The sequence below is a fragment of the Plectropomus leopardus genome, chromosome 21, assembly GCF_008729295.1.
Source record: "Plectropomus leopardus isolate mb chromosome 21, YSFRI_Pleo_2.0, whole genome shotgun sequence".
In the NCBI taxonomy this organism is placed as follows: domain Eukaryota; kingdom Metazoa; phylum Chordata; class Actinopteri; order Perciformes; family Serranidae; genus Plectropomus; species Plectropomus leopardus.
Window position 1 is genome coordinate 11,246,618 of NC_056483.1, and position 24,568 is coordinate 11,271,185.

The 24,568-nt window shown below is 40.8% G+C and overlaps 1 protein-coding gene across 2 annotated transcripts in view; it reads right to left on the minus strand.

Moving 5' to 3' along the window:
- Positions 1–24,568, minus strand: part of arfgef1 (ADP-ribosylation factor guanine nucleotide-exchange factor 1 (brefeldin A-inhibited)) — a 65,704-nt gene that overhangs the window by 36,204 nt on the left and 4,932 nt on the right. The window contains exons 2-6 of one of the 2 annotated variants that reach the window (XM_042510128.1): positions 9,010–9,040; positions 5,388–5,544; positions 5,066–5,212; positions 3,985–4,164; positions 3,482–3,535 (exon numbers count right to left, since the gene is read on the minus strand). In XM_042510128.1, coding sequence (XP_042366062.1) covers positions 3,482–3,535; positions 3,985–4,164; positions 5,066–5,212; positions 5,388–5,544; positions 9,010–9,040 — 569 coding nt within the window. The remainder of the gene's footprint in view (positions 1–3,481; positions 3,536–3,984; positions 4,165–5,065; positions 5,213–5,387; positions 5,545–9,009; positions 9,041–24,568) is intronic. The other variant, XM_042510129.1, reaches the window with a different exon arrangement.

Sequence of the window (24,568 nt, forward strand, 5' to 3'; positions counted from 1 at the left end):
TTCAGCAACCTGTCAAGATTCCCTGAGGGCTCACTGAACCCAAAGCAGAGCCACAACACTTCCAGATGTCAAAGCAGAGAAAATAAGATTCTTATAAAAGATTTTTAACATCTAGAGTGTGTCAGCATACATTAGACGAGTGTTCTTATGGAAATGTATATGAGACTGACTCACTGAGAAGTAGGACATGCTACTAAGACAGCGATGAGACAAACTTTGTGGAATCGATTCATGCTGGCTCGTGTGAACTAGGTCTATTTCAGTCTGTTGGTGGCAGAAGGTAATTCTGATGGAAAATGGCTCATACAGCCATGTCCCACCTGATGCGTCATGGCTGACATGTGTTACCACTGCTTCTGATATGGAGTACTGGAAAGTGTTGCTGGGCTTTAGCTTGGTAGGTCATGAGCTAAAAGTGGGTCACAAGACGTTTGAACACGGTTGTGGCTAAAAGTGATGTTAATAAATATTGTGTTATTTTTGATTAGGGCTGGGTGATATGGAGAAAACCAAATATTGCAATACTTTTTACCAAATACCTCAATATTGAAATTGAAATGATGGGTTTATTATCTGTGCTTTCACAAAATCTTAATGATATTTTTTCATAAATAATTATAATTAATGTTGATATAATGACTAAATGAGAAAAGGCAAATATTTACTGTTATAAATTGAACAGCCTGGTGAGTTCAGAAAATTACATCACTTTACTGCATAATTGCCAAACCTTCCATTTTAACCATTTTTCAGCCCTCTCCTGGTTTCCATCCCTTATTAAAGACAAATTTTCTGATTTTTTTCCTTTTCATTATGGCAGCCTTGTTGTACTACACAGCAGGTAGGGCTTGCAACGGTATAAGATTTCCACAGGACTATAAGAATCTCAGAAATAGTATCATGGTATTACAGAATTATATAATTGCAAAGACCCTTAAAAGAATTAAAAAACAGAAGGGTTTTCTTCAGCTAAACAAATGTTTTATTACTATAATTGAAACATCCCTATAAAATGCTAATGCAGAGTATGTAATGTTTTGTTATTTTTATTCAGGAAAAATCAGCAGGATGCAGAAAATTAAGGTTTTGACATGTCCACAAGGTGAAGTAATGTAACTTTCTGTGTCCAGTGACCATTGTTGAGTGTAGAGGTCATCTAATTTGATAAATTGTGGTTTCATTGCTGTCTATTGTGTTTCGACTTGGTAACTGCTTCCTCAGGAGGGATTTCAGTTTTGAGCACCCTGACTCGGTAGCCACCAGGCAGATTTTAAGCACCTGCCACTTTGTCATTTTGCCTTTTTTTGGTGGTAATCCTGACTGGGAACATGCTTCAGTGTATTTCAGTTGGCTAAATCTTTGGTCTTCCATGATGCACTGAGTTCAGTTTTTAAAGCTGTCTCAAGCTCTGCAAACCACTGGAGACCAGCAAGGTAAGTTAGCCATATTGGTCTGTAGGTCGGGGTTCGGGTGCCTTAACAGCTTGTTTTCCTAGTTTTTGTACTTTGCACAGCAACTCAAATTGTGATTTCTTTTGTTTAAGATGACTAGTTTTTGTGTCGTGACTTTGTTTTGAGTACCTGTGATAAATACTGATGTGCAGTAACTTTTAGTTTGTGGCCTTTTGGGTTGTGATCACTGGTTGCTGCTTAAGTGTAAGTTGGCATCGTTTGTGTAGTGGTTAACTAAATTGTAAACTATTCGTGTTGTGGTTGTTGCAGTCCACTTTCTGGCGTGGTCTCTTGTGTGTTACTGCTGTTGGGTATTCATTGTAGCAAATTAGTTGCAACCTTTTTAAGTTTGGGATGTAGTCACCCCACAGATCATTGGATCTTAGAGTGGTGGGTGTGGCCTCCCAGTTCTTCAGGTCAGTTTGTGCTGCTTATGCTATTGCGGTATCCAAAATCTTAGACAATAATCTTCTCATATCACTATATCAATATAATATCGATATATTGCCCAGCCCTATTTCAGATAATAGACTGCTTCACGGCAGAGGTAAAGTTTGTTTTTGAGTAGAGTGAAACTATCTGTACTGATGACCTCAGAGGGGGAAAAGGTATTCATATTCACAGTTACACACTTATTGTGTCATAGCAAACACTGATCCAAAAAAGAGAGCAAACAATTACAAGCAGTGGAAGTTCTTTCAGCCAAGCTTAATTAACAACAGCCCATGGTGCATTTTCCATCCAAGTGCATTTGTAGATTTTTCGGGCATAATTGTTAAATAAAAACAAATTATAGACTTGAGTGACTCGAAGAAAAAAAGCACAGTGACTTCAGAGATGTATGGGTTACAGATGGAAATATAAACAGTGTGACACATTTACAAAACAGTGATGATAGATGGTGTTTCTTCTATCTACAGCAGACTAGCTTTTCAATTAATAACTATAATTAACAGTATAAATCTGCCAAGTGCAGGAACACTACTGGTGTCAGTAGTCTGTCTCATCTCCCTTTTTTAGCCACAAGTCACAATTATACAATCTGTTTTTCACTGTTGCTTCATAGAAAATTTTTTCTCTCCCACAAGGCAAACTGCATTTCACACCTACTTCGTACACAAATTCCTTTTATTAAACCCATTATGTCTTGTTTTTAAAACCAAACTTCCAGATGCAGCTCAACAATAATTAAATGAGCCTGCTGCTATTGTCACATCTAAATGTAAGCAACACAATTTGATGAAACGATGTTCCGAATGAAACAATTAGTATTGAATATGAGCAACGGTAACAAGGCCAGACAACGCACCTCGGCTGGAGGGGACGGGCGAGGCAGCGCAAACAAACTAAGCTCATTATTTAAATGCCACCTCAGTCGGATAGTGAAGGCTGTGTGAGAGTGAGCCAGACAAACACACTGTGTGTGTGTGTGTGTGTGTGTGTGTGTGTGTGTGTGTGATCATACCATGCTGAGCTGCAGTCAGGAGGATACATCTACACACAAACGCAGAGAGTGGATCTCCCTGTGCAGCAGCACAACACTACACGGGGAGTGACAACACAACAATAGGCCTCTGCCTCAAAGTCTGCCTTGTCTCTCTATCTCTACCCCTGACTGCTTCTTTATATTTCTCCGTCTGTGTCTGACTCAATACCAGTCGTTCATTGTTCTAAGAGAACTGTATTAGACCCTTTGGAGAAACAAAACATAACAAACAGCTGTCAGGAACGACACGGGCACAGCTGACCTGCGATAAAACATTAACCACGGTCAAGGTGTGAATGTGAATCAAAATGTAAATTGGTGCAGGAAAAGCGAGATGATTTGTAGGCAAGTCAACAAAAAGCCACGGCAAGCATATGGTGGAAGAAATACACAGCATACCTGCTCCTGTGCAGTGTAGGAGCAAAAGGAAGAGAACAGATGAGTGCATGAATGGAAGAGGGGGAAAAAAGCGCAAACACAGATACACAGAAGAAGAGTTTAAGAGTTCTGATCAGGCAAGTCACGGCAGTCCTGCACGCTTTACCTGGCGGTCACGCTTTCTGGAGGCCAGAGACCAAGATAGCTTGTGATTTGTAAGCTATGTGTCCAAAAGGAAGGGAGGGAGGCAGGTGAGGAGGGGAAAAGTGTCATTCAAAAAGAAAAAGATGACATTAGAGCAAGCTTTTGTTTTGAAGGCAACACCTAAACTGTCCCTCTGGACACAAAGCAAACAGTAGACTTTAATGAAATCAGAAGTAGGTGGTTTGAGCAAACCATCAAGCAGAGAGCTTTCCTAAAGAATATAATGTGTTTCATTATAATACAATTCAATCTGACCCCATGCCTAACATAATTTACATAATTTGTTGCAGCATTTTAAAATGCAACCTCGTAGACTTTTTGTTTGCTCCTGTAAATAGCTACATTGGCTTTTGTTAGTTTATCACACAATGGCTCAAGGGAGGAGTTGTCCTCTCTCTCACTTTTGTGCATCTCTCTACATAAACAAGATTATGGGTTATAATGTTTCCAGAGGGTGGGACATACTGCTTGGTTCTCCATGCGTGCGAAGATGACGTTGAGCATCTGTGTGAGCGTGGCCTTGGCTGTGGTCTGGTTGATGAGGTTCTTGCTGGCCAGGTAGATGTTGTAACACGTGCGGACGGCCTGCAGCACAGTGCCCTCATGGATTTCTATGTGCTGGGAGGTCACTGCTGTCAACAAAGCCTGGAGGAAAGAGAGGGAAGATAGGAGGTGTCAGAGTGGCAGAGGTGGATTGAGATGAACATCAGAATGATACATGTTGAATCTTTTACAAGGAAATACTTTGTGTGACAGTAATTCAGTAATTGTGTATTTTATATTGCTGATCAGTGACCTTGGGACCCTCATTGAGTGCTTATCCTTTCCTGGAGCACAAGTTTATTAGTATATCTTATGTTTTTATGCAGCCCTTTCAACTGTCTTTCTTTGTGTTCCTGTGTTCCTGCACCTTTTTGAGACCTAAATGTGATCGTCAGAAGTAAAAAACTAATGTTAGTCCATAACGAATTACTCGTCACCACGACTACGAGGCTGTAAAGCTGCGTTCAGTGCGGCTCAATGTGATGACGTTCAGTAGTTTGCAAGTGCAATATTAATTGATGTATTTTATGTCATAGAACAAAACAGATGTGAGTCCCGCATTGAAGCGAGTTTAACTTTTACTTCAGTTCCCTGTCTGCTTGGAAAGCACTGATCATGTGAATAGATAAATAAGACTTGGATTATATTGCACACATTTGTAAATGGCTTATTTGCTATGCATTGATGTTTTTCTGTTGATAAACCTGATCCCCTATGACTTTAATTTATCAGGACTTCTCTCTGTTCTAGATTTTTCCTTCACCGGAGGCTTGCAAGAAAAAAAAACATTTTCTTGAAGAATTCAACATAACATGGGGTAAGTAATTGATATACAAATGATAATTTGGTGGGTGAAGTATTTCTTTTTAAAAAAAGCTCCTTACAATTTCCTGAATTAATTTAATTAGATATCAGGAATACTATGATTGTGATGCGCAATTAGAACAATCTAAAGTATCTGTGTAATGAACTGCCACAATGTAAGACAAGGACAGCAGCACACCTTAATTATCTGTAGTTGTACGCCCTCATCGGTCTGCGGCCCTTGGAAACAAGCGCAGATGGTCTCGATGATCCTGTCGATGAGCTTCTTGCCCGGGGCCGTGCTGTCCGGGGCACTGCCCGTCAGGTGGCCGTACGCTATCAGCTTCTGCAGGCAAGAAACATATGAAGACACTGCATGTCATGACACTTCCTGCACAATTAACTTTTAGAAAAATCTATTGCTTTTTTTTATTGTCTCTCAACATGACTTAGTTGAGCTAGGCATAAGATCTCAGAGCAAACATTTTGGGTTCTGCAGTCCAACTTGTCCCGTCACTGACCTGTAAACAGTCGAGCGAGGTGATGACGATGCGGGGACATTTGGACTGACATGCCAGCTCAAACGGCAAGAAGTACTTGTCAGCTTCAATGAAGTTGGTCTTTGATTTGATTGGCGGTAAAGTGCTGGAACCCGATTTGCCATCTCCACTGGGCGGACTAGGAAGGAACAATACACAAAAAAATGGAGACTGTGAGATAAACGCAGCGATCACACAGTCCAGTCTGTCAGCTGGAGTCACTAAAAAAGAAGCAGGGTTCAAAAATCAGCCTGACACACTCACACTCCCCTTGACTAACAGTGCATTAAAAAAGTGAACATGAAGAAAGGCATGTTTCACTGCAGAGAACAACCTTTGACGTCCTGCCCTGCATCCTGCTTCTCTGGGAAAATGCAGAGTAACAAAATCTTTATTACACCGAATTTAATGTAGTGCCTGACTGCTTCAAATTTTGCACTTGATCTCTCTTAGGGAGGGGTACTAATCCCAGAGGTTTGTTGTTCAGGCTTAGCCGTGTGCTCGTGCTGACAAAGCATCTCCTGGACTTAAATCAAACGTTACAGCGGTTTCTTTCTGAATTTTTAAAGACCAGAGACACAGACATAAAATATGGACCATTGCTTTCAGCAGCCATGTGTCTACAGCATCCCCGAGCACAAACACCACACCCAGACTGCACTGGCTGAAATAAGAGAGGAGCAGAGAAAGGGAGGGAAGCAGGGAGGGAGGGAGACGGATAGAGCAGGAGGGGTTGCATTGTTTATGTCTTGGCAATGAAAAAGGATGACTTCAGCTCTTTTTAGAGGGACGACCTCACAGCAGGACACAATCATGGAGAGAAACAGAAGAAGAGAGGAAGGATGAAGTGCCTTGTATCGAAGGGGGAGAGGGAGACATTACAAAGCAAAAGAGGAAACAGGCATCGAATAGCATGTATTAAAGAGGAATTTGAGTGAGATCAAGAGATCATAGAGAGAAACAAGAAGGGAAAAGGAGTGAAGAGCTTAGTAACAGAGGGGAACAAAAAAAATTACAAGAGCTTTCTGTAAACAAAGGAGGAAACAGGCGTTGAGTAACACAAATTAAATAGGAACAAGTGCAGGAAAAAAGCTACTGTACAAATATATAGACAGAAATTTATTATAATGTCAATCCGTTTAACAGCCTTTTCATCATTTCCAAAACCTTTTGGACACGAGATCAAAGTGGAGAGCTGTGATTCAGCAAAGAGCATCCACTCGGCTGGCTCATCTGCACGGTCTGACCCAGCCTACATCTCTCTCGGCTATTGTGTTGTCTACACAGACAACACAATAGCAGGGAGCTCGTCTCCTCTGGCTTATTCCTGGACTCCCTGCTTAATGTCAGCTGGCTGGCTCTGTCCCTCATAATCAGCCCAATGTCAGACTGAGCCTGCTTATAAAATATAATATGGCCATTAACTGGGAAGGAAGGCAGATTTGTACTGCAGTAAATAGATAGATATGATATGATAAATTCATGTCACAGTTAAAATGCTTGCAATTTCTGCAACTTGCTAATATCTGTCGTTTTTACGGGACTGTAAATGCAACGCAGCACGCAGAGTTCTTTATCTCCTTAGCAGCTGAATTTCACTCGTGGGGTGGATAACTGATCTGTTGATATGTTCACAGCAGATCAGGTTGATGGATGAGAGGAGATATATGCAGGTTTTTGTAAGTGAAAGAGAGTCTTAAGCCCAGCAGAATGAATGGTTTAGTTTCACTTTTAATGCGCCTGATGTTCTGCCGCTCGTCTCTGCCTCTACTGCGCTATAAATAACCAAACGGTGTATATATTTTAATACCACTCGACTATGGCAGGACAAATTAGACTATGCTGGCCCGCCATAGCCTTGGTTATTAATTGAAAACACTAACTTGTTTACTATATTACATGAAAGCCGCTGTCACACTGTAGGTCCCGCTGAGCCCCGTTCAAACTTTATCTAAAAGAATCGTCGAATATTCGTATTGAAGAGAATTGAACAAAATCTGATTCAACTAGCATAATTTTAAGTTGTGTGCAGCCATAGTTTATAGTACTGGGACGACAAACTGAAACCAGAAAACTGCCGATACCAAAATCGTGTCCCATCGCACACAGATTCTACATACATATGCAGAATGTTGAGCTGGACAGTTTATCTTTCACTTTGGCAACAGCATTTGACAGAAGTCTAACCCTGCCTCCACTCAAGGTCCCCTTACTCTCTCTACTCTGGAGCTATCAACACAACAGCATTACAATGTCTTCTTCAGCAGTTAAAGTTTGCTCAGTGGTCATGAAACTATTGAAGAAATCTTTCAACATTTTGGGAAAAATTTGCTGATTTGTTTTCCTCTCGAGAGGAAGATGAGAAGATCAGTACCACCTGGAGACCCCACTGGTTGCCTGGCAACCTCACGGTGATGGGACTCTGAGTGTGGATCATTTAGGAAATTTTAAATGCTTTTGTTTCCATGTCATTAAGGGTGGCGTTACAGTTGTGTGACTGCATTTTCTAATTTTTTAGCATTTTGGCTCATTAAAGTTAACAGAAAATCATTCATTTTGTTTAGGTCATTATATATACTTTAAAGTTTATTTTGAAAGCCTTTCCTAAAGCTCTGATAGTGATTCATCATTGTCTCTCTATGCATCAATACCTGCATGTTAAATATCACAGTATTTAAATTGCCAATATTGCTCATTGCCTATGTGGCACTTTTATCTACTATATAAAATATGATATCAAGATGTTTGGTTCTAGAGATATAAAATTACATACATGATGACGGATTTTGCCCATCCCTACTGTTAAGATGTCCTTGTTACATCTGGCCTCGTGTCAGCTGTGCAACAGAATGAATGCACGAAGAGAAACAATCTTAATTCGATGGCAGGCTCATAATAAAAGAGTATATCTGTATTCCTAAGTGGCACTGAGAGACTGTTGCATCTACAGTTTATAACATGAAAAATAGGTGAGAATTGTAAAGTTTCTGAGATTAATCCAAAAGCAGCAGAGTTTGTACAAGTTGGGTGTGGCTTCACATACATCTATCTATGCTTGATCTAGCAGTCCTAACCTTAAGAAAAAATCTGGATGAAGTTAGTTACTGGTGATGCTGATTTGGGGAGGATGGAAAAGCTGGAGAGAGGGATAAAAATGTAAGAGGGAAATAAAAACGGCAGGGAGGAGAGAGGATGGGGAAGAGGAGAGGTGCTACGTTTCATTCCATGCCCACGTTACTTGGCAGCCCGTATACGAGGACAACACACACACACACACACTCACACACACACACACACACACAGACTCTCAAAAACAAGTTGAGCATTAGGCAGGGGTTCGTGAAGAAAGCCATTAATGAGAAGGCAAGGGGCTGTTGGGAACGGGCCAGGCAGAGAGGCACAAACAAAAACACACTGGAGGCTGCGCGCATGTGCGCACGCGCACACACACACACTGTTCTAATCCCCTTTACTAGTCTGAACACAACACAGAGGCTTGCATTGAGCCATGCATTTTACAGTGACTGAACATGCAGAAAGAGTGACAAAACCAATTAAATGACCCTTGATGCCTTATTAATTATTTAATTAATTAACTGCTTACCTTAATTTTTCTGATTCCTCTTTGATTTCCTCTGAAATTGAAAAAAAGACAGGGAAAAGATGTTAAATCAGTATGAGCTTTTGGGAATGTAGATTCGGCAGTATGTTACCCAGCTAATGACCCCATGGGGAGTGGAGTAGAGGATTGGACTTATTTATGAAGGATGGTGTTAAGAGAATTGTCTCTTAAAAAAGTCCTGAATGCGCAACTTAAGTGTTTGCACAGATCAGATGATGTTTCTCAGAGCCAGAGCCTTTTAGCTGCAGCTGTGTGTGTGCAACCACCAGTTTCACTCCCACAGGATTAGGCTTCATACTGTACGTACTGTGCAGACACTTGCAGCACATACAACTGCACATATCTGACATGATTTATACCCTAGATGCAAGAATAGTGTAACTTGTCAGACAATTTTGTGTTTTGTGTTAAAAGTATTCAAGCGGGAAAATGTGTGCACTGTTTTTCTTTTTTGTCATTATGCTGTCATGGCGATGGTCTTGTTGACGCCCCACCACGGCACAGAAAGGAGCCTGGTTAATGTATTGCCTCAGCTGCAGCTCAGCCCTAAAAATGTAATCATTATTCACTCAGCGCCATGTCCGTGAGCCAGGCCAACATTTGTGTTTATTTCACAGATCTCGAGGCATGAAAGCAGTTGTATGAACTTGCAGAGCACTGGCACAGAAGAGCAGAAAAAAGAGCGACAGACACACAGAGGGAGGGATGAGAGAGATAGAAAGACAGAAATAGAGTGAGAGAGAGGCCAATTGGTACTAGACATTAAAGGGGGTCTTCAATGAGGAAGTTTTTTAAAACACAATGGCAATCGGCAAAGTCCTTACAGAATTGCACCAGCCTGTGATGGTTGGGAAAAACCCCAGTAATGCAATGACAGCCCAATTATTTCACTGCTGGAAGGCTAACAGTTCTTTCAAAGAAATCCACTTGGCGAGAATATTTAGCACTTAGCCCTCTATGGAATTAAATTAAGGCAGGTTTTATACATGTTTTACTGTACTACCCATTAGGGATATGCAGGGAAACAGTCATCACTAGAGGAAGCAAAGCCAGGTGACATTTTTGATTAATCTATACATCAGTTACATACATGCTGTCAACTGGCCCACAGAAGTGAAACTGCTCCGGTCCCTGTGGATCCCAATCTGACACGAGATCCAAGCACGTGCGACCTTGTCATCTTTTCATGTCATTATTCAGAGACAGACTGAATGGGATCATCAAGCCTTGACCCAAGTCTCGTCTGTCTATCAGTTCTGTGCTGGTGTGTGTGTGTGTGTGTGTGCGCGCGCGCGCATCAAACTGAGTGTGTTTGCTGCCTGCCTTCAATGCCTTTTCACACAGACTACTGCAATGATGCGCCTAACTAACTAGTATGATGATTAAGGAGTCCAGGGTGACATCCTGAAAATGCTTGTTTTGCCCCACTAGTAGTCCAAAATCCAAATATATTAATTGCAATGAAATTAAGAGAAAATGTCCTCATGTTTTAAAAGCTGCAAACATTTGGTATTGTTTTATGCATGTTTTTTTTCATTCTGATTTGAATTTAGATATACTGTACATATAGTATAATATAGTATGGTACAGTAGTTTCTACTGTTTTACATTTATGTTACATGATTCTTGTAATCCTTGCTTTTGTTTGTATTTTTTCTTACTATGTGTATGTAAGGCACCAACACATCAAAGCAAATTTCTTGTATGTGGAAACCTATTAGCAATTAATCTGATTCTGAAAATCCAATTAATAATATGGCTGCAATGAACAATTACTTTCATTATTTATTAATATTTGAAGAGTGTTCTCTTGAGTAATTGGAGGGGGCAGCGTTCAGTCTGAAATGAATGGAAGTTCTGGCTCAAGCTGACAGACTGATGCAGTCAGTTTGTGTGAGGCATCAGACGAAACAGGAACAAACAAAAACAGAGAGATGAGAGACAGAAACAAACAGATGGACAGATATAGAAGAGCTGAGAGATACCAGGCATTGCCAATTAACTTGTTATAATGATGATAACTTTTTCATATTAGCTCTGACCTCCTGATTTCTATTGTAGGGACATTTTTTGAAAACCTCTCATTATATTGAGTGTTTTCCTCATACCGTTGCAACTGTTTCACTGGAGTTTTTTCTCCTTCCTTCCAGGTAAAGTCTGATTCTGCGAACCATAATTGTAAAATTATGTTTTGGTTCCTAAGCGAGAGGTGTTAACTTAAATGGTAAGTGCCTATTAACTACATTTAATGCTGTGTTTAGTCCTGACTATACATGTATTACACCCTATAAAGGGCGCGAAATGGGTACATTGTTTGAAGCAGTTATAAGCAGGGCCCTGCCTCCAATGCTGTATCCAGTTCTCTTTATGCATCCATGCCTGCAACAGACAGTAAGGCTTGCTGTTATTAGCAGAGTTCATTTTCAGGGAATGCCCTTTGCTCTATGACTTTCCTATGTGATTTTGTTGATCACTTGATCACTTAAGAGGAGTGAGGATTCAGCAGTCAGTTAACAGTCAATAAAACAAGTTTTTCGACGATTGTAAATCACAGCAACCACAAGACATCCTTGAGTACATATCATAAATGTGCACAAAAAATATCAGACTGATGGGTCCAGTAATATGCAACACTGGCTGCATACAGAAGGATGGCCAGGCCCACACATGCAGGCACACAACCAAATACACGATCCTTCCAGGCTCACAAATAATTATAACACAAAACAGAAAAGAGATGCGAAATTTCATGTATGAGAAGCTAATGTTTTACGTTTTTGCTTGATAAATTACCACAACAAAATAATCATCAGTCATCAGAACTATTGTTGCTAACTTTTTTTTAGATATCAACTAATCCATTAATTAACTACTTGTTTCAGGACGAATAACACTATAATAAATACTGCATAATGTTAACCATGAATATTCGTAAATATAATCGTCTTGCTCTTTATTTTCCCACAAACTCTGAAATTCTTGACAACCAATCAGCAGTTCATTTTTTCCCAAACAAAGTGAATAATCAGCAGAGTCCGATATTTTATCTTTCCCAGCTACCCTTTCACTTTAGCAAGAGCGCCTGACAAAGCCCGACATCATAGAGCTGGACCCGAGAGAAAACTAGAGCAATATCACACTATACTGCACACTACTGTGAAAGAAAACGCTGCATGTCTGTCTCTCTCCTGCTCTGCTTAGAGTCTAATGCTGCATAGTCCATAATATAAAAGTTACAGCAGGACTCCAGAGGTCTCTTTTCCAGGATGTGTGAAATTACAAACATACACTGACCCCAGGCTATTTCGCTTTTAATATCAGCTTCACGTCAAATGATTTCTGTAGCACAGGGTTATCAGATTTATGCAAATACACACACACAAGTCAAAACAAGAAGACAGGCAGGTGGGTACACAAACTGCCCGTTTGATGGGAGGGGTGGGGATTGTCCATGTACGTAGCCGTCAGATAATTAGTTTGGTGTGTCAGGAGTGTTGATGAGGAATTGTCACCCAAGGATTTGAACAGTGAAACCATGGCAATGCTGGGTGGTGGTGTTGATGATGAGAAAGAAGAGATATATAAGTGCTGGATACTCCTGGGACTGGGCAGACGCGAGCCGCAAATTAAAGCTGTGGAATCACGTCTGATCTGCCAACTACCGGTTTCAAAACAAACACACACAGTTATAGTTAGCAGACATATGCTGGAAGGCAGGCACAGGCAATTGAGCAGGACTGAAACACACACACAAATACATACATGCAAAACTAAACAATTATGTAATTGATATTTCATTTTTGATCAGCTTTGCCATGACACATACAGAAGAACGACTGTGAATGAACCCAATATATGAAATGATTTCAGTCTGCATTTGCCTCACAGCAGACAGGGAGAGACATCACAAAATGGCTAATCATAGTCTGATCCGGTGTCCAAAAATAAACCAAAAATCGTAAGTACAGGAGCCCCAGAACTGGTTAGAGAAAAGTTTCATTTAGTGAACGATTTAAATAAGTCAAAAAGCGCCAAGTTCTAAAGTAGCTTGTAAACATAAAATATTTCTAAACTCTTAAAAAAATGTCTGGTGTTCTGTGTTATTCTAGTTAGATGTTTTAAAGGAAGTTTAGAATTTATTCTGTGCAGGCGATCGTGAGCCCAGAAATGGGAGCCTTTTGTCACTTATTAACACGATCCCAATCTCCCTCTCTCCGCTCTGCAGCAATCCTAAACTAAATACTGCTGATCTTGAAAGCGACGTGTTCTGTGCCCTTGTTTGTCCCAGGACCCTTGTATAATCAAAGATCAACAACAGCAGCAGCAACAGCTCAGTGTTGTGGTTAAAGCCTCCCTCACACTGCTAAAACATAAAACTACATATGAAACTGGTAAGCCTTTTGATATTATGAGTCCACATGAGAAAGACCAGGGGCTTCAACTAGTGAAACTAAGAAAATGTGTGAATGAAACTTGAGAAACTGGCTCACGCAAAGCCCAAAATTGGTGTATTCATTACAAGGAAGTCTGTCTGACTCTCCACACTTTTATTATATTCCTATAACATCTTAAAAACATTTTCTAAGAGGGAAAAACAATTTTGTGAAAATAAAAGCACAAGGGCAAAATCTTGTCTAAACTGACTCAAACTATTAAAAACAAATTGATCTGTACTGGCTACAACTTTTTAATCATAATAGGGCTGTACCAAATTGCTTCCAAGCTTTGTTCGTCACGTCATTCACATTCTCAATCAGCATTTTTTCACTCAAGTAATCATGATGTTTGAACCAAGTATTCCTTTTTGTATTGCAGTTACAGATGAAGATCAGGCTACACAAGTATTATTAGTATTCTACTTTTTGCAGAATTAAATTCCAGTGGAAGTTGTGTAGAGTTGTTTCTAATATGTGTGAGCCAAACAAAGCCAATAACTCTAGAGTGCTGTCGAGTCCAAAAAGATAGATGTAATCATTTTAATAATCCACAACATGTTTTTATCTGATAAAATGTTTTACTTCAATCCATACTTGTTGGCATTTTGCATTTAAAAAAACATTTTGAATATCCTGCACCGTCAGTGGTCAATATCTGGAGATGCGCAGCCACCACGATCATCATGTTTTAAAGAGGTGAAAGCAATCGGGCACTGGATTGAATTTTAGCTAGAATTTTAACTCAACCTGCATGTCTTTGGAGTGTGGAAGGAAGCCGGAGATCCCGGACAAAACCCATGCTGACACAGGGTGCACGTGCAAACTGGGGACCCTCTTGCTGTGAGGTGCCAATGCTCACCACTGCACCATCATGCTGCTCATTCTGTAGTACTTACAACTAAATTATAGGCTTGATTTCATGTACCATCAGCATCATTACTGTGCTGATGCTTCAGCAGGTGATAGCAGGATTACTGCGCCTAATGATGCTCTGCTTAAAACAAACACAGAGACTGAAACACTGCTTTTACCAAATCCCAGTGGGGGAGTGGCATACATAATACACCTAGTTCACTGACCAGATACATTAGATGGAGCCATACTGCTCTCCCGCGAGCTATAGCCCAGACCAGACCTCAACACAAAGCCTTTGAGAGCTCCATAATGTATGAGATCAACCTGCTAAGCCTTCAGTCACCTACACTGTGTTGTTCATCTGAAAGGTACTTTTTCCCTCTCACCCTGACTTTGACCCAGATCCTTTCAGTAGATTACAGTAAGACATTAAATGGTCAAATCCCCCTTGGAGAGAGTCATTTTAGTCCCACATTTAACTTTTCTTTCATCATCATGAGACAAGTGGGTCAGATACAAGCAGGGATTTCCTATTTCTCTGGTGTATCATTGCATTGGGCTGCTGCTGCAAATACTTGAGCGGGAATGTAGACAAAAGGTCAGTTAACCAATCCAGTCCTGACCAGATACTATGCAAGTGTGCGCCTTTTACTCCTGCTTTGTACTGAATCCCATATACCCTGAGGTTGTCATCTATTCAAGCCCCCCCCCCAAAAAAAAAGCTGCCTCTAAGCTGGGGAGAAGGTCAGTCAAAAGCTGGCTAATCATTTCTCCACTCTGGAGTGACTGCAGTCTCCAAGCCCGGATAAAGGCGAGAGTGGGCAGAGGGAGATTTCTGAGAGCCAGCAAGTGTACAAAATGGACATGCATGAATGCAGCTGGGTATTGGCACACACTCCAGTCAGGTACTTCCCCACTCTCAGATGATATTGTAGCACCTCCTGTACAGTATCAACAGCCTTTGTGCTCCTGATGGGGAAATAACATACTTCCTGAATTTAAGAAAACATTCAACCTCGGCTACTGTTTTGATACATGACACACAGAGTTGCTGAGTCAATGCTGCCAACCATTACGACATGATTAATTCATTAAACATATTCTCCTTCGAACTTATTATTAGATGTCCCCATGTCATGTGGAGACGACACTGCAAAAACATCCCTATACATCAGCCTTAGTGGCAGACATATTAAAGCACACATAATAGCCAAGGTCCCTCATCTGATATGCGACACCTACACGACAAGGCCCTCTGTGAAAAATACATGAGATGATGACGACATCAGGACAAAAGCTTCAGCACCTTAGCCCGAAGTCGGCTCACGCAAAACAACCAAATGCCACCTCAGTCAGCGACAATGTTGCACGTGCATGGAAAAAAAATAGAACGCACTGCACATGTGTTGTTAGCACTGTACTGTACAAAGATTGTATGACAGCTACTGAAATCCTATGGGAAATATTGCTATTATTTCGAGAAAGAAAGGCACAACAGCCTCACAGCTTCAGGTGATAGTGTCAGCTCGAGACGCCAGGATAAACACAGCCTGATGTAGCCTGACTGAAAGACGGCAACATGGCACTCAGACGCTGAACTTGACGTCGAGCAGAGACAATTTCAGCAGTGCTTTATATAAGACATGTTACAATGGGGCTTATCAGTGATCCCTTCAATCACACTTATACTCAAGCTGATCCTGTCTTAGATATCAAGTGCATAATGTTGTAGTTAGCCTCTTAGGATGCAGATGTGCCGTTATACAAAAGTCTGATTAAACAGAGTATTGGGAACCCTTAGCCAAAGGTTAGAAGCTGGATTGTAACCCGGTTACTACTTTAAATAGCAAAAATATCTAGGGGAAAAACTGAGCAGAGTGAATGAGGAATGGGCTCCCTTCATGCAGCAACTACAACCAAAATCCCTGGAGTATTGCGGTTTACACCCTTTTGCTCCAAATTTGAGTTTATCTATCTGGATGAAAGTAAACAGTGTTGCAAAAAGATGAGCATGCATATTCATTAAACCTGCGCTGAATAAATAAACACTATAGAAAGGCTAAAACTACATAGTGTTTGCTAGGAGGCAAAGCTACATCACATGATGATGCATTTTACATTATACAACATCTATTAACACATGCAGAATAACAGCTCTGCTTTCATGATGTATCACATCAAAGACCGACCATGTCTTGAGGCAGCATGACAAAAGAACCTGCTCGCCGTCTCTCACTGCTGACAAGGCTTTGCAGGCTAACTTGAGTCTTTCTGGGCACCACCCTGCCTTAGTGGCGTGACAAAGCATTCTTAAACCAGCAGCAGCAGCAGCGGCATCAGCAGCAGCAGAGGAGCACCCTGCTGGGAGTGTTTGCCACGAGCATGACTGCTCGCCAGGTCCATTAACATTGCAATCACAGGTCCTATCCCCTCCCCGGGTGTGTTTGTGGTCATGTAATGTGTGCTTGTGCAACAGTGCATAAAGAAAATGTAATGCCATCAGTTGCTTAGTCCTGTAAGACAGGAATATCAAAAAAGCTGCTTTGCAACTCAATCAGGGCTGAAATTGCACAGTTTCTGTTTTTATCAAGTTACTTTTTTTCTAGCTGACTGCAAGTAACAACTGCAGTTACTACTGCATGACTGAAACATGATTTCTCTCCATTTAAGGGTTCCCTGTGGAGATTTATAGAGGAACTCTTATAACTTTGGGCTCCTGGAACATTTTAAATGCTTAATTGTCTAAAAAAAATCTTTATTTTCCTTTAACTGTCTGCACTGTAACATGTGTATTTACCCTCCGTCCAAAATGCTCTGTTTCAGCACCTGTCCCTTTAAGCCCACCTCCCGAAAAAGCCCAGTTGGTTTAGATAGGTTTGTGTTTCCAGGTCTTCCGTATCACTGCGTCTCTGCCCCACCATTGCAGCTGAGGAATGACTGTATTAGCAGGCTGTTCTTTAACTTGAAATATCACCATGAAAGCTTTTTTGCTATTGATCCATCCAACCATCCATTATATGTAACACAGGCCCATAATACAGCAGCACGTTGCTCCAATTGCCTAAAGTTCGGCTACATTTGTAAAACAATTAAATTTTGTTATACTTAATAGCTTGACTGCCATAACAAAATGTAGTCTGCATCACACCTTCCCTATAGTGTTTTTGTAATATAATACCCATGGAGAGTGAAGTATTAGTCTGAATCTGAAAGACGTTTGTTTCTTTCTGTTCTGTTTGGACAGGATTTACATTTTCGGCCCAAGCATAAACAAACACAGAAGCCCAAGTACAGTTTTCAACCAGCAGCAGCAGCTCATCCAAGGTGCAGCACATCTGCAAAATGATGTGTAAATAGAGGCAAAGCGACCATTATTTCAACCCAAGGGGGCTCTGCTTGCTGACGCATGGTGTCAATGTGGACACTTTATTCAAAATAACTGGCTGCTTGTTCATACAGCCCTGCAGTTCTCCTGCAAAGCTGTGTGTCAGGAATGCATTATTGTTTCAAAAAGTGTACAGAAAGAGATAGTACATCTTATGTGCAATTGTTTACAATTACAACATAATATTGCAGATATGTGCCTACTTTAAAATTCCTCAGTCACTCCTTAAACCTTATGAATAAAACGTAACAAAGAGCTGGTTGGCACAATACCCCTGCACACTTACTGGACTCCTGTGGACTCATATGAATGGTATCAGAGTAGACTACGACACACAGAGCCATGCAGTGACAGGCCTAGGTGACTGCACACACCTGGGTAAATATTCTTACTGACTTACACTGTTGGATCAACACTAATTCAATAAGTAGACATTCTGCCAGCAAGATGTTCACACACAGAAACACAATCAAACATGCACAGATACAGTACACACACATGCGGACACATCAAAAATCCCACGAGAGCTCTAACATTTCATCAAGTAAGACACAGTGGAGCCTGCACACGGCTGCTCCCCTGGTGGGAGGGACAGAGATAAACAGACGGCTCTCCGGAGATGCTCTGCAGTACGTCACAAGACCAGCAGCAAGAAAACAGCTCACTGGGAGGGGACGGCGGGTTCAGACACAGAGTGAGAGGAGAAAAGTGAGAGAAGGCAGAGACAAGGACGAGGCTGACTTTCAAAACAAATCCGCTATATAAACCTGTCTCTCGCCAGCTCCATGCTTTGTGTCTATGTGCTGCATGAGTGTGTATGCTCATATTACAAGGCTACTAGATGGGAACAGTATGCAATGTTTCATTTTATTACTGTAGAGAGAAATGTTTTTGTTCTTTACGTGTGTGGCCCTTTGCATTAAAATCCTGTACCATAGAAAGGATAGATTAAAGAGGAGTGCACAAAGAAGGAAAAATGAAAATTATTTCATTGCCCTTTGGGTAAGCAAAAAATCTGCACTACAATAAAATGGCCTTTCTTAATGGGCTTCATACAACCTTTACACACACACAGACACTGAGGAGAGGTTAGAGGTCACTCCCTGACTCAGTTTCCATCACCTGAGCAAGGAACTGGAGACTGAGAAAGGGCATCCCTGCCTCCTGCAGTACCATTTCCATTTCAAAGAGCATAGAGCCCATCTGCATCTGGCATGGATCCCATGGCTGGCTCAAACCACTGCATATGCAGCTATCAGCTAAAATTCAATCCAGTGCCCGATTGCTTTCACCTCAGTAAAACATGGTGGTCACGGTGACAGTGTGTCTCCAGATATGGACCACTGACTGTGCAGGATGTTCAAGCAAGTAAAGAGAAGTAAGTGTGGCTGGACATGATGAGAAAAATAAGCTGAAGAGACAAGAAAATCCCCCTCAAGACTCACATGGGCATAAACTGTGGCTTTATGATGGTGCAAGATGTAAAAAGTAAAGTTTTATCTCCATTAAGTGCCCAACATTGACCCCATTATCCAGGCTGTGAACATTATTACATCTCTGGTGTATTTATTAATCAAGCAACAGCATTTTGAGAGCAGTTTGTAATAAGATGATGTCCACTGGCATAATAATAAAGACTACACTGTAGCTTAGTGCTGCTAAGCTTGGCTAATCAGCCGGTGCATCTATGTGTAGGTGTATCTCCACCTCTTACCAAACACAGATAAACACTGGGCAGCTGCGACCCCCACGGAGAGCCTGAGAAAAATCAGACCCCTGACATTTCTATTGTCCAGGCTGAAAGCAAAGGTTGCACAGCAGTAATTACATTTGGAGGGAAAGAAGGAAACACTGTCAGAGGTTGTCTGGGCTACCTAATCGTGTGTGCGCTCATGTGTGTGTGCATGCCTGTATGTGTGCGTCCAACCAACCCCCTCACTCGCACTTGCATAAGCCTGTGTCTAATCACTAGTCTCACTCCCATGGCTGAATCAGGGCTCTCATTTTTCCAGCCAAAAAGCCACAAAAAGCTCGGCCTCCACACGGCCTTGATTACTCAGCTGTTGGCCTTGTTATTGAAATGAATTAATCTTTAATAACTCCACTGCTGATACATGATTTGGCACTTTTCTTCTCCAATGCAATGAATTGCACTTTCTGTCCTCTGAAATGGGGTTATTATTATTGTGCAGGACTGTGCAGCACAAGCTGGAGATAATAGCTGGTCAATGGAAGATGAAAATGTGTACTGTGAACTGCATCCTCCTCAGCTCATTCAGCCACAATACCCTTTTTCATCCAACCTGCCCCCTTTTAAGTCCCAGCATACTCAGGTGCTTTTTGTGTGAGACAACCACTGCAGTTATTGAGCATACTGTTACATGTCAAAATTGTTTCTGGGCACATTTGGGACAACATCTTGTAAGTTTAAAGAGGTTCACTGACAGTACTCCCTATAAACTTGGTGTTTCCCTGGTGGAGTGTTGCGTGCCTGATGCATGGTCTTGTCTGCTTGCATTAAATCATGTCATTACTTTTTAGGTTAAATGTGGTTTATTATCCTAATCTTTGCTTTAACCCAAAGATTAGCAGACAGGAGACCTCACGACAAATTGTGTTTTCAAACAGATGATTTAATTTTTTTTTTTTTTTTTGTGATCGACTCACAAACATACACTTAGATTTTTGCTTCTTGTACTCCCGCATGGCTCCAACCACAACTAGACTTCTCTGCAGATTTTCAAATTACTGTTTAACTGACTGCTGATTTTTTATACATGGACCATTATAACATTATACTAGAAAATATGCACAGCAAAATAGTGCTACAGTGCTAAATTATGTCCAACATCAAAAATCTACTCAGATGAGCAGCCTGTATTCTGATATATATATATTCTGTAAGCCTCCATCCTTCACATGCATCGAGTAAACTGATCTTGCGTGTATATGCATGTATTATTCAGTTTGCCTAGTCAACATCTGTGGTGTGCTACTACCTAAAGGATGTTAAAACCATGTATGTGGGCTTGTGGGAAAATGGAAAAAGAACTTGACATTAATGTTAAATTTGTAATTTAATTTCTCTGAATAGCACGAGCCTGATGCCCAAGCCCACATTAGTATTGGTTACAGAATGTTTACCAATTTAAACCTGCCACTTTATAGTATTCAACAGTTCAGTGAACCCATCATGCTGTTATATTTGTATTCCACCTGGAAAGTGGACGCTAGTTAGCTGCATTTGCTAATGTATCTACTGGACGTTCATTTTTGTCATGTTATTTTAAGACCAGTTGAGTCACTGGCAGCACATTTGTGTGCTCAATGTAATAGCAAATGACCAGACAGCCCATTGTAAATGGAAGTTCTGTAACCTCAGCACACTGTATATCACCAAGTTTCTTTAATCACACGTTCAATGGTCCACTGGAGAGGACCACTGAACGTGTTCGACCAATAAGTTCACAATTCACACACCATGGATATACCAGCATACACTTCTTTAGTTCAATTATAAGCTCCTAATTTATTCTGTACAGCATTGCCTCCTTATTCACACCTTCTTTCTAAGTGCCTCTTCCTCTCTCCATCTCCCTCAGTAATGGTGATGTATTATTTGCTTGGTACCAACTTGCCTTGGATGAATACAGATGATAGATCAATACAAGATAGATAATACACTTAAATACAAGCAAAACAAGATGAAACTGAGGAAGAGAGAAAGGGGAGGGTTTGCTCTTCATTCGTCTCATCTGTTTGCGGTATAATTAATTTATCACCTGTCCCAGGACATCAGTGGAGAGAAATAATGTATTATGTATGGAGGTATCAGTGTTAGAAAATAAATAAAAAAGAGGACAGGGAGAAAAAAACCCAGACTCTTCCTTCTAAATTCTAAACCGTCTCATCCGTATAGATAAAAGGATTATTTATGCTTTCAGAGCGAGCACTGGCCCTGCCATGTTGACTACTCCACTGCTCATTAACTGAATACCAGTCAACCTTTGGGGTTACAAGCAGCTTAAGTGTCTGCACTTAGTCTGGAGGGGAGAAATGAGACAGAAACCAGGCACGGGGCCTCACCCTTTCTAATGCCTCCTGTTCCAGTGGGGCAACATAGCAGTGGACATGATTATGATTATGACAAACTTTTTAACACACAAGCAGCACATTCAAAATCCAGGCAAGACCTTGGATCTTGCCCTATGGACTGAGAACTTGTAACACTACTTCCTCAAATTTTAATAATCAACAGAATAATAAATGAGGCAGATCATCGTTAGCTGCAGCAGGCTAGACAACAGGGCAGAAGGGAAGGCACGACCACAAAGCCTGTTTGCTTCTTTAACAGAGTTTTGTTTGCCTCTGGTCTCCATTTGTTTGTAGCTCCACTCTGGATTAAGATATGCATGTCTTTTGTACTCGTAATAATAGGGTTGAACCAGTGGAAATATTTTCAAACCGGTTTGATATTAAGAGCCAGACAGGACCTAAATACTGAATTTTACCACTAGATGTCCCACTCAGCAGCAGCTCCTGAGTCAAAACATTTCTATGACTTTTCAAGGACCAGTTTCTATTTCTTGCCGTTCTTGTCTGTAATTGTAATTTCAGCTAGCTGGCAGATATGAAGGAAGAGACTTAACGTAGGTGAAAAATGAAGAAACGCATGGGATGATAAACAAATGTATCACAGTGACGCATATGGGAGATACATTACGTCCACAGCTTCAGAAAAAAGATTTGCTGTTATTTTATATTTGAATACCCCCCCCTCCAATGTGTCATAATCTGAAATGCAGTTCAGCTGGTTTGCTTTAAATCAAACCACATTAGGCTCGTACACCAGACCAAAACAGCACAACGGGAAATTGATCCAACTCTATTTAAGAATGAAACTTTTAAAAAGAAAGTGCAACTGCACACATATATACAAACACATATATCTGATTCCAGTTGACGTCAAACATTTGGTGCTAATTTACAGCACCCTGACAAAGAATATGTGAAATAAAAATGTTGACGTCTGTCATCTCTTCCCTCATTTACACTCTCATACCCAGCAATGCCTGCCAGTTTCATCAGCAGGCTACCTGGTGTGCCTCCGCTGCATGGAAAGCAGAATGAAACTGCCTGATTTCACCTTCTGAGTTGATGAATTTCTGTCAGGAATATGAAGCATGCTAATAAAAAGGTTGTCAGGTACACAAATCAGGGAAGCTTTTGTTATTCCGTAAGAGCACAAACATCCGAGGCTCGGCCTGACAGCAGCCCTCAGCTCCTGCACTTCATGTTTTGGGAAGGCTGTGTGGCTCTTCAGGGAGTCGTGGTGAAAACCTTAATTAACAAACGGGATCATTTATTGCCTGGTGCTTATCATGGCTGAGCATGTGGTGACTCTGGTGCAGCTTATCATGGAGGAGCATGTGTTCACCATCTTTAATGATCAGAGGTACGTTTGTCACATCGACAACCCTGCCAGCTTTTGCCAGCTCTAAAGACAAGGTGGCTCGTGCGGGCTGTGGCCTTGAGTTTGGTGGAAAAGAACAGCTTGCAAACTCATGCTGATTTCATTTGTTTACAGCTTTAATCCAAGGTTCCTTTGACCTTGGATGGGAAAATGTTTTGCCACATTTAAGCCATAAATACAGTGGCGGTAGTTGAACTTGTGGAAAAACACTGTGGTAGTCTTAATTAAATCTTACAGTGGAGCAAACATCCCATGAATGAGCTTCATAAAAGTTGAAATGTATGTATATTGAAAGTAGGGGCATAAATCTGAAGTTTCATCACAATACTATATCCATTTTTTGGCAGAAGATGCAACGTTTTCTGATATCATAAAGTCTGCCACAATGCATTTTGTTTCGACTCAATTCAATGTCAATGTCAATGACATTGAAGAAGGAGGCATGGGGACTAATGAATAAATTAAAGGAAACAAACACTATAGCCTACCAAGAGTCAGTGGACTTTGTCAATAGAGCTACTAACTTCAGGTTTACTGTAACTTATTTTCTCATATCCACCCCATGTTGCAAAACATTCAGATTTAATGAATGTCAGACCCCTCAGACCACCAGGAACAAAAAACAGGCTCTCATACTGTCAATATCGCAGAGGGCAGGCAAGCTGACGAGCCAATTGACAATGTTTTCTCACAACACAACTTTCTGGCATAAAATTCAGACGGCGCTCTCACATACATCCACAGCAAATCAAAGACAGGGTTTTTTTCAGCATATAACCCTAGACAAACCTCACTTGCCCAGTGTGAAACAGCTCAAGTGAATGACAGAGGAAAATCAAGCATTTAGCCATGAGAGGCGGTGTTTTTGCTCAAGAGTTGAACAAAACCGCTGAATAACGGATTTCTTTAGGTGGCTAAATATGAATGAAATAGGATGTCAATATTGCTCTGTGCCTGCTCGATGCATTTTTAGGTTTACTGACATGATAGTTGGGCTGGGCGATCAATCAGACTTTACTTTCAATTATGATTTTGGCTTGCAATCATCATGAAAACAAATAATCAACATAAAACAATTATTGTGTCGCATTGGCTCTTGTCAACTTTGCGACTTTCTCGCTAGATTTCTAAACTTTTCAGCCACTCTTAGTGACTTAAAAAAAAAAAAATCAAATTTAGCAACTTATTTAGACGATCAGAAAATAAGCCAGAAATAGATATACATTCAACTATATTATATTGTAATTCAATTACATATATGCAACTCAGAGTAATCACAGTGTGAATCGAAATCGAATCACACTGTGGCAGACTTTGGTATATCAGCAGGTATCGTATAATATCTTGTGATCAAACTGGTGATTTACACCACAAGTAAATAATTAATCTTCA